General features: G+C 38.6%; 1 protein-coding gene across 3 annotated transcripts in view; it reads left to right on the top strand.

The window, feature by feature from the left end:
- Positions 1-15,188, top strand: part of RBMS1 (RNA binding motif single stranded interacting protein 1) — a 142,488-nt gene that overhangs the window by 86,818 nt on the left and 40,482 nt on the right. For all 3 annotated transcript variants that reach the window (XM_041472958.1, XM_041472957.1, XM_041472959.1), the window contains exon 3: positions 14,833-14,891. In XM_041472958.1, coding sequence (XP_041328892.1) covers positions 14,833-14,891 — 59 coding nt within the window. The remainder of the gene's footprint in view (positions 1-14,832; positions 14,892-15,188) is intronic.

The following is a 15,188-nucleotide window of genomic DNA, read 5'->3' as shown; positions in this document are numbered from 1 at the left end:
GTGCCCCAGAGATGATGGCAAGCTTGACTGAAGCTGTCTGTGTGCAGTGTGCTCCCAGAGGCCTGATCCTGGAAAGCCCAGAGCACCCAGGACCCACCGCTCCTGCTGCCAGCAGGGGTTGGAAACCACTCCCTGCTCCAGAGTGTGCAGGGAGGATTTATCTGGTGGTGAGGGCTGAGCTTTCAGCTACAAAAGTGCCGAGTGCCAGATGAACTCATGATGTCTGGTTCTTTTGGCATTGTGGTTTCTTCTTCTTTTAACCTGTAGCTGTGCAATACCTCAGGCAGAAATCTCCCCTGTGTTAAGCCTGAATGCCTTGGCTGAGTTCTGGAGAAGACATTTGGCAGAGAGAAGAGAGGCTTTTTCCCTTCAAGGCCTGAGGGTATCAGCATGGTGGGGTATCCGGGCGAGCTAATGCAGCAGTGTGCATTTCCTTTCCCACATCGCTGTTTGTGATACTGTTTGTGATACTTGATCTGGAAAGACTCTTCATAAATCATTTGCCTTTCCTCCCCCTCCTCCCCAGAGATCCTCTATTCAAACTCTTACATTTCCCATACTTGAAGCTACATGTTTTTTATCGTATGGAAAGCTTTGTCTTAGTTTTATTGCTAAGGCTTACTTGTTGCCAAAAGCCTGTGTGCTACATTTTGAGGATCTCAAATAATGAGAGGGAAAGTCTTACTCTTTGTTCCTTTTTCTCTGTGATGGCTTACAGGGCTTCCACATTTCAGAACAGAGGTACAGTACTAGCAGTGAAGGATGGTTAAGCCAGGACTGCTGCTGAAAAGTCCATCATCATACAAAGGCCTCAGCGTGAATGTACTTTTTGAATGTAAATTAGGATCAATTCTTTTTGAACATCTTCCAAATATTCAGAGTTATGACATTTTAAGAATACACAAGAACATGTCCCAGTCCTCTGTTCTTCCCAAGTGAATTGCATATTACTTTGTTCCATGGGAAATTCTGAAGGTTTTCCCACCCATTTTATTTATTTCTTAATTGATTATATATTTGTTAATTCTCTTTAAAGTCTAGGACACTCACTCTGAATTATGCAGTTTCGCAAATGTCATTAAATATTTTTAAAAGAGTGGCCCTCCCAGGAAGAGGGGACAGCTCTGACTGCCACTCATCAACTGTTTCCCATCTAACACTTGAACTGAGGTTGAGGTGATAATCTGAGGAGCACAGGCTCACTGGTTTGGATGTAGCTGAAAGGTGAGCAGAAGCAAAACTTGACTTTTAAGGGTAACTGGTTACTGAAGAGTTTCCTAGTGGTGGATATTGGTTTTGGGAGCATTTTTCATTTCTTTATCTCACGGGATTTAAAAAAACCCATAGTTTAATTAGAAACAGAGCAGAGTACATCTAAATATATAGCTGTGAAGCCAGATGCTCAATTCTTTAGAATGTTATAATGATATACTAATAGAAACTCTACTGAAAAGGGCATCCACTGCTATTTATAGCACCACAACAAAATTAGTTATTTTTTTGCCATGAAAAAGGGGAAATTAATTTCTCTTTCTCTCTGTGAAGATTTTCAAGTCCTTGTGATAGAAGATATCTGAGTGCCTTTAGGGTGTCTTAGATTTGCTCATCATTTTCTGGTAGTTACCGTGCCTTGTTTTGTCCTTTTCATAAGTGAGACATGGGGAAGCAGCTTAAAGTGCAGAGGAAAGAGTAAATTTTCAGAATTTTGTGTTGTAGTCAGGGGGAAGTATTTCTGAGGGCAGGGTTTTCATCTGCTCACTCTAGTGTCTTTTCCAAACTTTTGCTTTTTTCAGGGGGAGAGAATTTACAAGCAATTTCATTTTTCCTCAAGAATTTTGCTGGATTTGTATTTGGATCTGGGTCACTGGTGTTCTGCCTTCTTCAGGACTCAGTACGTCTGTTCATGCTTGTGCCAAAGATATTTAACAGCTCTTGAGTTCAACTTCAATGGTGGAGGAAATGTGAGGCTGTTTCGCTCAAGTTGCTTTCCCCTAGTGGTAGAGGTCAGCATTTGGCTATGACAGTTCTCCTTTATTTTTTTGGCAGGCAGTTCTCTGACATTCCTGTTGCTGAGATCATCTTCACTAGGCTTTCAGAAGAACATCTGACTGGGGTTCAAATTCTTCACCTTCTGCTGTTCTGACCCTGTAGTAGGTTGTAGGAGAGGTTTCGCTCCTTGCCATTAATAATTAATTTGTTTCTATATACCTTTTGTTAACACTAAGATCTGTTAATTTGTGGTTTCTTCCTTTCATTGTGATTTGGTTCCATGTTAAGGGTGTGGATTCTTTTAATCCCAAAGATAATTTAAAGGAATAAAAGTATCATTAAATTACTGCAGTCTGAGTCATACTTGGTCTGTGAGTTTATTTCCCTGGCCTTCCCACACAGCGTTTCCGATCTGCAGTGAGCTGAGGGTGTGCAGGAAAGACTTTAGAGTGACCTAGATACTATTTAACTCTTTACTAGGGGGTGGCTCCCTGACACTGGGTATAGCCTTTGCCTCTTTCCATTCTCAGTCCTTTCCAGTGTGGTAATTGTATCCATTATATTTCCCTGCCTCTGAGTGGTTTTCATATAAAATATTTAAGGTTTCTACTTGAATTGCTTTAAGCATCTTGTGTAATTAAATTTATTGGAAAAATCAGAAAACTAACTTCTTAAAACCTGAAGTGTAGGCATGGAGATATCCTCGGAAGTTACGGCTTCTTTCCTGTAGTATGTTATCGCTTCTAAGAGAAAAGCTTGTTCTGCTGCCCTCTTGCAGGCAAAGAAATAGTCATCTCAGCTCTCTGAAACAAAAAGGTCTGTAAAGCCCAGAAACACTGTGATCATGTCATACAAGCTTCCTTGCTGGCATATAATGTTGAATCTGTTCAGGAAAGGTGGTGATATGGATTGACTTTACTGACTTTGGGCTTGCCTGTCAACTTTGCAGTCATGCAGTGTTTGATTGATTTTCCTTGACTCTGTGTAATAATGTGGTTTTTGACTAGTTCCTTCTGTGGCTGCTGATGTTCTGGGTTTGTGAAACTCCCACAGATGCTCCTTTTAAGAAACTTTTGACTGTATATCTTATTCGGCTTAATGTAGTTTCCACCCAGGTTTGCAGTTGACACAGCAAACTGGAGCATCCTAATTTTCTCTAAGCCCAACTGACTCCCCGCTTTGCACAAATGCTTTTGGGTTGAGTTTTCCCTGCTAGGCCAGGATTAACCTCTATCATCTGTGTACTTCACTGTGAAGCCCAGTGATCCAAGTGCTTCCTTAGGCACACTGCCAAAAGTGCAGTCTGGGACACTGGACTTACCCTTCCATGATGGTATTTACGTGGTCATTATGCAAAAGTCACTGGAGATGAGGGGCTGGGCATCACATGAGGTTCAGTCAGCTCTGTGTGCTCTGCAGGGCAGTCTGGTGGTGCCCAGGGCATGGGACTGCAACCCTGGCTGCAGCTCAGGGCTCAGTGGGCTGATGGTGCCATTCTTCCAGAGGGCTTCCCTTGTCCTGGGCTGCTGCAGTGATGGGATCTGAACAGGTTCATGACATTTTTAAAGGAAAGTGTACATTTAAGCTACCAAAAGCAGACTTCCATGTATTAATCATACTCTGCAAAACGGCAGAAATCAAACTCTGCCTCCTGCTTTCTTCAGTCAATATTCAAAAGATCATCTAAGCAGTGTGAAACTGAGGTGTCACTGAATGTGACCCTGACGCATCAGCCACAGAGGTTGCACTTTAGATTTTGTGTTACAGCTTGTGATTGCTCATCTATCTAAAATTTGGCAACAGATGGATAGTATTTTTTTTATGCATAACACTCCTCTATCCCTGTCTCAGCACTTAATACTACTGCAGGCATCTTTTCAACAGAGCTGTGCAGTTTCAATCAATATGTGAGCTGATGTTTCTGCTCAATAACATACAGCCACTTAAATGCCCTTCTGAAGTATATTGACCCCTGGAGAGAACTGCTTTAGTACAACCATCTTCCCTATTGAAATGGAGTTATTTGCTATTCAGCACAGCTGGGACTTGAGACTACAGAAGCAGATTCAAATAGAGATAAAGTCTACATGCCGTGCTATTAAGGGGACAAGGCATCTGGAAGGCTTAGCAGTGATTTTGAGTAATTTGTCCATTTAGCTCTGTTCTAATAAGATTGACATTAAGTTACCAGAAATTAAAGGAGTTTGTACTTTATTTATTGTAGTGTCTTCATTACAAGGTGTTAATCCCAGTGTACAATAGCTGTTGAAAGTAGGATGTTACTATGAGTATTTCATAGAAGAACCACTTTAAAATGCAGTTCAGAGAAACTGGAATTTATTTGAATGTATTGGGACTTTCCCTCTCCGGCCTTCCAGACAGAAGAGAGGCAGTCAACACTTTCTGAGATGAGGTGTTAAATTAGTGCAAGATAGAGGTAAGGACAAACACTTATCTTTATATATAGTGTACTTGAATCCAGCAGGCAAAATCTTGGAAGTCCTGTTGGCTTTTCAGTTGTCTTAATGTTACAAAACCAGAAGGAAAGCATACAAAATATGTTGGTGTATTTACAAAGAAGTTATCAACGCTAGGCATTATAGCAGTATGGCATTATAATGCTAGGCATTATAGCATCTTCAGTGCAAGAAAAGACATTATGTATGCATGTACATATAGTTGTATGTATTTTTCATATATGAAATTTTCACAAAATGTGAAATGGTTTTTTTGTAGTTCAGAGTTGCCAGATAGATCAGGGCTTGGGAAATGGGGTGTGGTTGAAAGTGCCCTTTTATGGCAGTCCTCAATCTTACGGTTTTCTAGACTGCTGGCTTCCTTGAGGCATCATCTGTTTAAATTGAGTGTGTAAGACTTGGTTAGCAACCTTCACCAGAAATGAAATTGATATGCAAGAAAAAATTAAATTAATTTTAATTAAAAAATTAAAAAATTAATCTGCAAGTATGTAGGTTTGTGGTATTAATAGGTGTCTGCCTATCTATCCAGAGAGGAGGTAATCTCATACTAGCTAAGCCTGTAGCCAAATGATAAAATAATTTTGATTTATACTGTTCTGACTAAACAAGAGAAAAAAAACGTATTGGGAACTGTAGATAAATGATTTTGTTTTCCCTTTACCTTTTCCTTAATTCCCTCCCACAAGAAAAAGAAATATGCTTAGGAATAGCCAAAATAATGGGCAATTCATCATATGCTGACAGTGACTGAATTTGGCTTCCTTGGCTGGAGGAGGAGGAATTGAAAAATAAAAGGTCTTCAGGTAGAGAGACTTATGTTCCCAAGCTGATCTCTACTGTTTAACAGAGGGAAGAGGAAAGAGTTATGAATAACAAGAACTACTCTGTTATGTCTTCATAGTTTTATTCTTTCAAGCTGTTGGTGTAGGCTCTGCAAAATCAGTGAGGCTGAAATTTGCCAAGATTTATGGCTGAGTGTGGAAGTACTGCTGTACTTTCAGATTAAAACAGCGAGCAGTGGTAAATCAATACCTGCACATCTGCAGACCTGCCATGAGCTCGGCTTATAAATACATATTAGCATTCATCTGGGTTAATTCCTCATCCTCCCAAATCATTGTCCTGAGTAGTGATCATTTCTCAGTATAAAGAAAAGGATAAAAAAAAATCACTAGACTGTAGAAACAACATTTCAGCTTTGTGATTTGAACCTTATTGGTACTTTCTTGTTATGCTTGCAAATTAATTATTATTTTAAAAAAACAAAAACTGTATCTTTTGTGCCCGTGTGAAACCTTCTGCTCTCATGTCTTTTATGTTCTTTCTGGGAGCCACAGAAGCTATGATAGTTTATTTGCAAATAATAACATTGTTTCAAGCTTTCAGTGGGTGAAAAATGCAGATTTTTTCAGTACATAATTTGTATCCATTCTGTAGCACTAGGGTAAGAAAGCAACAGGGTGAGACCATTTGCTTTCTTAAAATAACATGGTTTTGTTCTTTCATCTTGTAACAATAGGAAACTGTAACCTCCTCCCATATACTTGAATAGCCTTGTCAGTAGTTGCACGTGCAAATTGCAGCAGAAAATGTAGATGATACTGTGTTTTCTTAAGTAAGAGTGATGGTAATACTAAAAACTGAGTTAGCCAACAATTCCAAGGATCCTTTAATTGAATAATCTTTTTTTTTTTCTTCTTTTTTTTCTTTTTTTCTTTTTGTAAAGTCAGGGTTCTCCAGTACTGCTGAACTGCATACTGGACAGTAGAGATTAGGAAGTGCAGCCTGCTTTGTGAGGCAAACACTGAGAAGCAGACTCCTTGATTTTTTTTGTGTGATGTTGTAGCATTGCTGGCAACTTCTTGTTTGGATCATCTTAATGCATGTTAGTTGATTTATGATAATTTATGATAATTCTGAGATTTTTTGTTTGACTATCTGAATAACTGCAAACTATTTTCATACAAAGGATCCTCAGTTCCGTGTCTTATGGCAAAACTTTCTGTAATGCTTTCAGTGGAAGAGCACGTCACATAAATTATAATATTCTATATTAGAAGCAGAATAGTAGCAAATTAGTTTCTAAACCATTCTATCTGATTTGCACACATTGCTGCATATTTAAATATTTTTCTCAAAGGAACAATGCCACATAATTTATAAGGAAAACCAGAGTGGTCTTTCACTCTCATTGGTTAACAAACTCAATAGATCTTTGGCAGGAAACAACACTTTTAATGTCAACCAGCAATTGTGTCCCTGCAAACAGATGTTTGAAAACCATAACTCTGCATAGTTTACACATTTAAAAATACTTCATATGTGTGTTTTTAAATGGGTAAAGAGAAAAATCTTCTAAAAGTGTAGGCAATAATTAGTTAGGAAAAATCACTTTAGTTTTGCTGTGCTATTGATTTCATAAACTGTGAAGATTATAATAAACAATTTCCTTTTCTGAAAGAATAGACACTTGTTTTAATGCATTACTTTGATTTTTATTTTCTTTTTCTGTCATTTAGGAGTAAGCAAGCTATGATTACTTAGACAATACTTGCACTTCAAAGCGTATCAAAGAGGCAAATCTGTTTGTGTTTCTGATAGGTTATTTATCCTGCTTAACCTATAAACTGTAAAGTAACAAGGCTACTGAACTGACAGATAGCCTAGCAGATGGTTCAGAGATTATGCAAAATCACCTCAGCTTGTCAGAAGTCAGGTTGGGTTACTGCAGGGGCAGAGGCGACAAGAAGCACAGAACAGGATCATTTTTCACAATTTGTTGCTTGAAATTCCATTTTTCTTCACAGCATGTGACATCTTGTGTCTACAGTAAAAACAGCTATGCAATCAACAAATTTAGGACCAGCATGTTTCTATTCTGGCTTTTATAAGAGTGATTAGGTTGATGTCAATCTTTAGCTGTCTGTGAAATATGAAAGCTGATCTCCAGTGCAGAGCAAGAGGTCAACTCTGCCACTTTAGCTGCTATTGCCCTCTAATTTTTCAGTGTCTGGAGCTGTTGTCTCTCCCTACTATAATGCTGAGCAGTATTCTCTTGTTAGCCTACGGAAGATTAAATGGAAATTAGGTACCATATGTTTAGTAGTAAAAATTGCGTTGCAGCTGAGCAAGGATAGGCCAAAATTGAGGGCTTTGACAAAAATCTTTCCCTGAAGAGAGGGTGATTATTAATCACAGCTCTGCCAAGTATCTGAATGCACATCCTCAGTGGAGCGGCTGAGGCTGCAGATACTGATAAACTTGTCAGAGCTTAGAATAGAAATTGCAGGTTCATCCTTCAGAATTTGCCTTTTTCTTTCCTTTAAATTAAAAAAAAGAGCCCCCAACACCCTAATGTAAAGATTTTTATACTTACCATTTTTAAATCTCTTTTTAAATTGATTGTTTTTTCTCAGAGTAGCAACAGCATAATTATGCCTGACAGGGCATAATACGAGAGCCTTCCCCTCCAACTCCAAAAGCTTTTTGCTAGGAGTGGGTGTGCATGTGTGTGAGTGCATACTGAACGGATTATTTTTAATTTCCCCCCCCACCCCCCACCATGACTGTGTCATCATAGTACTGAAGTATAACCACTTTTTCATATATTGCAACATTCTTAACCTTATAAAGTAAAACTAAATAAACATGTCCTTACATATTTGTTGATTTAAGATTGACAGAGAACACACCTCTGCAAGCAGCTGTTGAAAGTCTGTTCATTAAAGCACTAGAAAGCCACTGGGAAAACTCCTTTAGTGTCAGCTGTAATATTTCTGAAATGTTTAAAATGCCCAGAGACATTAAAATGCAAAGTCTTCCTCAGCTGTGCAGGACAATGTGCAGTGGGTCTTGCTTAAAGATGTTGTGCAGTGGTTCTTGCTTTTAAAATAATCAGCTTGTTGTGCAACAAGGATCATATTAATTGAAAAGTCTTTGGAAGATGTAATAAAATAGCTGTAGGTTGCTAACGGGACTCTTTCCTGTTAAATTTCAGTCAGCTTCTAAGGAATGGATAGAGGTTATTCACATCTCTACAAAGCAAGAGCAAAAGGAAGCAAACATTTCCTGATTCTAAAAACATATCTTCCCTGTCCCCACAGCTTATCTTTGTCTGAACCAGGAAATAACTACTCTTGGGAAAAGCAAATTGGGTAACTGAAAAATAATAATTTCCAAAATCTTTTTTTGTGTGTCACTGTCCATTAGGATTTTGAATTCCTGATGATTTTTACTTCTAAGGAGCATTTACATTTGTGTAGAGCCTGTACACTACAAGCCAAATATCTATTCTTAAAATACTGCTTTTTATCTGTTGAAACCAATATTGCCCAAGAAACTTACAAGGCATTTGTTCACACTTTACTAAATTGTGTATGCCCCTTGTGCAAAGCATCTGGTCCTGTGAGGACAGACAATGGTAGGAGATGAGAAAATATCTGGGCTTGCATCTGGTTTTGCTGCTTTTGATTACTTCTCAGGGAAATCTGGAATTGTAACCCAGTGAGACTGAAGAACAGATTATTTGTACCAAAATAATAGTAGTTTGCACTATGGAGATGTTGGTAGTTGCATTGGTAGTGATGATGACATACACTGATTCTTATTGAAAACAGAAATTAAATTAAAAAGAAGAGTTAAACATAGACATCTTGTGCAGAAAGCTTTGGTGATCTCAATGAAGAGTTGACAGCAGTATATAAGAATATTCATTTGTAAGTAAAGGCAAGGTTCCTAGGAGCCTAGGGTGTTTTGGCTTTTTTAGTTGGGAGATCTTTATTCCCATGGTTTTTTTTAGTACCCATATCTCAAAAGTAGTCTTTACATTAATGGAAAAAATGTAATTTTTGTAATTTTGTAAAGACAAAACAGTAATTGGCTTTTATAATAATAAATTCTAATTTATTTGGAGGTATTATTTATCTCCCAAATAAAATAATAATAAATGGGAAGGAGAACTATTTGGATATTTGTGCATTTTGAAAATACCATCTTTCTTCTGAAGTACAGAGAGTCAAAGGGACAATTATTAAGAAAGGAAGGAATTAGCTTTATGTCAAAACCATATGATCATTTAACACCATGTCATCAAAAGAACACTTTAATTTAGGTACTCAAGTAAGTTCTATTTTGCATATAATGAAAAATATGGTCTAATGTGTGAAACAGGGCACATCTGGTTAACCCAGTGGTTGAATATCTAAAACTAGGAAAGGAGACTTTACAAAATCAAATAAATTAGCCAAATCTATAACAATTTTGAAACAGAACTCATACTAGAATAAAACTAGAATATCCATGCACATTAACTTGGAAAATAAAAATATGAAAGTATAACTGCAACTTTTTATGTAATGTTTTATTATGTACTTAAAATGATTGGTCCAGCTTTTGGTGGTAGATGCTTATTATGTTCTGTTAGAAAACCTTTAGCTGCATGATGTCCTTGAAGCAACTGAGTATTCCAAAGAGTTTCTCAAAGAACAGTGTGTCTTCCAACAACAGAAAACAAAATACGGACAAAATGTTCTCAGCAATGTTTCCTTCTGAACGACAGCATAGATGTGGTGAAGAAGAATTTAAAAATGGAAACCATATGGTTTGATTCTGTTCTTGAAACTCAGTCTTCTGCTGGATTGAATAAATTTCTTTATCAAGTTTTTGTAAGAAACATTTACCCATAACTAAAGTGGGATCAGAGTTGTCTACGCAAGGACTAGTAGTGTTGTATTAACAACTATTATCTGAAATTCCCCGTACTGAAAAATTGAAAATTTGATACATAGAGAAACAAAAACTCCCTGTGTTTTTCTAAGCTTAAAAGGGACCAAGAGCTTAAGGTTCAGTACACTGCTTTCCCAAAATGCAGCAGAGAGGTGGAGGTATGGGAGCCAGATAAAACTTTTTATGCTTGGGTTTTGGATCCAGGAGAAAAGATTGATGGGCCTGATCATGTTCCCTTGGCTGTGCTGTTGGCTTAGAAATGCCCTGAACATGGGAAGACCAACGTGGAACAGGAGTGAGCTGTACCAAGTGAGCTCTTGCTGACAACTCCCTTGGCTCTTTTTCTCAGACCCAAGGAATTTTCTTTGCTCCTTCTGTACCAGGTGTTAGAGAGGAACTGGGAACTCCAGCAGGGATTAGACCTTCCCATGGGCTGTTAGGGTTTTCCTCATCAGGTCTCAACTGAGATGAATGTAATGGCTTCTACCCCACAAGCAGGATGGATGGTGGTGTGGGCCTGGCTAGGAAGACCATCAGTTGCATATAAATGTTTTGAGTCACCGTGTTCAAAACAGAATACTCTGTGTTTGGGGAGGTGATTATCTTAAAATTTGCACATCACTGATTTGCCAAAGTCCATGTTTCTTGTGTGCATTGATTTGAGGTCATACTGAAAGACAACATGATTTCATTTAAAACAAGAACTTGCTGCTTTTAGAGTACATGCAAGTTACCCACTGACCGTGCTGTATGGTGAATAAGGCCATCCTGAGTAAGAAATATTTTTTTGGTTTTTGCTGTTGTCTTTTATTTTTAAAGATGATTTACAGACTAAGCAGGCCCACCTGCTTTTTCTTTTTAGTGTTACAATTAATGTATAGGAATTGCTTATGAAGTGTTTGCTTTATGCATTTTCATCTACCTGGGTTACTTACCCCAGTCAAAATTACAATTTGTTTTGATGTGGATGTATTCAGCAGCTGCATTTTATTTTAGGATTGATTGATCTGCTTTCTTATGTGACACTCCTTGCCAGATCTGCCTGTTGTGCTCTCTTCAGTCTTTGAGTCACCTGTTGTGAATATTGGTCCCCTGTCAGAATATTTTGCCTTCAGCCAGGTTCTCTTTCCTTTCACAATTCCACCTTAAAGTTAATTCATGTACTTGGAGCCACTTACAAGTTATGAAATCCATGTCTGGTTTTACCACACCATTCTGGATCTTAAAAATAAGAGCATTCCATGAAGGCAGTGATAAGATTCTAAGATGTAATTAATGTAGAACAAACACAGAAGATATGCTGTGTATCAGAGGAGTTTTGACAGCACTACAGTAATGCAAACTGTAACAGCAGTATCTCTAGGAATGTTCTTTTATATCTGGACTGGACTTAGGCAAAGGGAGATCACTGTTCAACTTCAACACGAAGTTCTGGACAGTTCAGGATGGAGGACCTAAGCAGCATTTAAAGGCAAGGACTTTCCATGGTAGCAGAGATCCTTCTGGCATATTTTTGTCCAAGTCAACATCTTGTCATAGAGAAATCCTTCACAGCAAAAGCTGGAAGACAGCTTGAAAGTACAGCAAAGGGAAGCGCTGTAAGCATGGTGGTATGAGGTATATTACATTATGTTGTGGACACAGATTTGAACAATTCATTCCAGACAAACCTTATCAAGCCTCTCGCTGCCTGTTCTTACTGTACCTCCCCTAATGCACACACAGATAAGTTATTTCAACACTCAAAACAGCACTTGGGGCAGAGACTTCAAGCTACTTCATTCCCCATTCTTTGTCATGCTTATGATAGCATCTTTTCATGCTCACATTTCCACATATGTTCATCATACTGCCAGATATACAAAGGGAGAAAAATAAATAGTGGTTCAGGTTGATTCATGTATTTGATTTTCTAAAGACCCTTTTCTTTCAGCATTGTGGAGGTTGCCAAAATTAGGCTTCAGAGATGTTTTAAATGTCAAATGTATCCCTAGCTATTTGCAGTGAATCTGTCAGGATGATTGTTTGCACTGGTTTTGACCATGTTGCTGAACAATATGATTTAAAAAAATTATGTGGTGGTGCTTCACTTCAAGTCTTCCACTTCAAAAGCATGTAAGACAAAGGTATAGTGCAGTGTTTGACATTCTTATCAACTGGCAATAGATTTTGGGGCAGCATGAGCCAGGTGAGGGTTATTTTTTTCATTTCTGCGCTGTGAGGATGTAATTAGCAGTAGTAAACATTATCGTGTTAAGCAGCTGTACTGTATTTCTTCCTAGCTTGGCTTTGAACATTTTTCTTCTTTATCTTCTATCCAGCCAGACATTTGTATTGGTGTTCTGTACCACAACTGTATCTCATACACTGGGTCACAGGCAGTTACTGAGCCCTGTTAATCCCATACCCAGTGCACCCTGGCAATTATTTACCTGCCTCTTACCCAAGCCCTCTCTTTCTCAATGTGTGAATTGATATTGGTACAAGTACTGTATAGAAAAGAGATGCAAAGCTGAAAACATCTTTCCATCTCCAAACATAAGTCAGACTGAGGAATGTGTTAATAGCACTCAAAAGAAAAAAAAAAGGGAGCTCTTTATTGCTATTGAGCATGAGTTTGATGTTATTTTGGGGAGAAAAATAACTTGCTTAATAAGAAATACCTACTTGCTTGTCACCAGCCAGATTAGCAGTTATTTCTAAAGACTAGTACTTAATTTAAAAGAAAGCATGTTTTAAAAAACTGTTGCAGCTGAGAGGGAATGAGCAAACACCAGTTGCTGTAGAAGTGATTCTGCTAGCCATGGAACAGTGCTTTGCTGTAGGTACAAAATCTCACCAAGCATGCAGTAAGGCTGTGGAGCAGGAGAGAACCCTCAGCAAGTGCCTTAGACAACTAGAAGTATATAGGCTTTGAGAGGAGTTAGGATCTTCAGGCAAGACCTAATGTCATAGGCAGCTTTGGAATACAAATTTTCTCTTGCTTGCTATAATCCTTTTTGTAAGCAGGCAAAACATACCAGTTTGTATCATGACTGATGTGTTTTATAGCTCATTGATTTCTGCAGGATCTTGATAGCAATTGCACCCAATAAATGAGCAGTTGAAGACAGGAGCTTGTGTTAAAAGCAGGACTGTAGAATGCAAGGGGAAGAAAAGTTGTCACAATGGTCATAATTTGAAGGAAGCACTTGGGAGAAACTGCAAGGAGTAATTCCCCTGGTATCAGATCACATGCTGGGAACAAGAAGGGGGTGCATCCTGCTGGCCAGGCTCAGGGGGGGTGAACTGCTTTTCTGTACCTCATGGCATGAGTGGAGAACAACACATACATGAGGGAAAATTGTAGGAGAAATCCTGGCGATAGCTGCTATTGTTATACAGGTTCCCAGTTTGTTCCTAGACTCACACTGCTGAAATTTCTTGGCAGCCTTCCATGGTGGCTGGTTCTTTGCAGGAGCCGTGCTATCTAGGACGGTGCCATAAATCACTAAGCCATCTTTGCACAGTGGAAGGTGGTCCACAAAGTTTCTGTAAAGAACAGATGTGCAGAGACCTGTTCATGGGCTGGAGCAGAGCAAGGCAGCCCCCAGCCAGCTGGCCAGGTCACTGTGCTCACAGAAACACCAGGGTTGTGGCTCTTCACCACCACCACTTTCTGCACTTTCAGGAACTGACACAGTAGCAGAGACAAGATCATCCTTCAGGGATTTTTTTTTTCCCACAAAAGGCTATGTAATTCTTCACTTTAAGAAGTTTTAGGGAGCCTGATAGGATATGGAGAATGCTGGCTGTCGAATGTTGTGCTGGGTACAAGCACCCTGGAACAAATTCTACTCTAAAAATGATCAAGATACCTAATTCTGATAAACTTCTCAGAGTGCTTCAGTGTTCTTATACCTGGGATTGCTGTCCATCTGTTTCCCAAGCTTAGTTGCTGAGATCTCTGTGTGCTCACCTTTGGGCTGCATAGCAGACTGGGCTTACCAGGTACTGAGAAGCTGAGAAACTGGCAATAAGAAAAAGAAACTTGAAACTTTTCTGAGGGGTGTTTTTGTTTTAGTTGAAATTGCTTATATTTACAGAAATGTACAGACTTTTTTTGCCGACTTTGTTGATGAGCTTTCATTAGTCACATTCCAGCTTCTTGTGACATTCCAGAACAGGATAATATTAAATCAGATGTAATATTTTTGGTTTTGTCAATTGGGGTTTTGCTGGGTTTTTCTCCCCCTTTTTTTTTTCCCCTCTTTCCATACTATGCTAGTGAGCAAGCCTACCACTGACAAGGAAACTGGTCTGCTTTAACTTCTCTATACACTGAGAGAGTCCCAGCTTATATCTATAATATGATGTCTTATACATACCAGGATTTAACTGCCTGCAATTCTTTTCTGCAAAGCACTGTTTTCTGGCTTATTATGTGGTGCCACCGAGAATATTGAACAAGATTGTGCTTGAAATTGTTGAATTTTTTGTCACTTCCATCTATATATGAGTTTGCATTCCATAATTATAGTCTATATAAATTGTTTCGTTTTGCATAGAGCAAAGGGTACTAGGACATAAAGTGATTTGTGTGTTTGTTATAATAGGATGTTTTTTCTCATTTTCCTTACACATGTATAATACATTTTAGGTATGGAAAAATTGTATCCACGAAGGCTATTTTGGACAAGACTACAAACAAATGCAAAGGTATGTATATTTTCCTTTATACTGTGTTTCCCTAAAAGTCATAACTGATTCTATAAAGTGCGTTAGTGTTGTATTTTAAGTTGATTTTACCTTTGTTGGTTTGGTTTGGGGTTTTTCGCCCATTCTTGCTCCTAAGTGAGTTTTATTCTTGCTGGTGGTTGGGGTAGTCAATGCATTTGCCTCCAGTGGAGCTGGCAGACAGCCGGCGTCCATGGCACAGCCAAGCCAGAGTGGAGCTGACAAGCACAGTGCTGGCTGGCAGCTCGCCTCTATTTTAAAAACAAAAATGGAGTTAAA

This window comes from Pyrgilauda ruficollis, unplaced genomic scaffold, assembly GCF_017590135.1.
Source record: "Pyrgilauda ruficollis isolate IOZ18807 unplaced genomic scaffold, ASM1759013v1 scaffold3, whole genome shotgun sequence".
Classification (NCBI taxonomy): Eukaryota; Metazoa; Chordata; class Aves; order Passeriformes; family Passeridae; genus Pyrgilauda; species Pyrgilauda ruficollis.
Note: the sequence above shows the minus strand (reverse complement) of the source record. Positions and strands in the feature narration are given on the sequence as shown.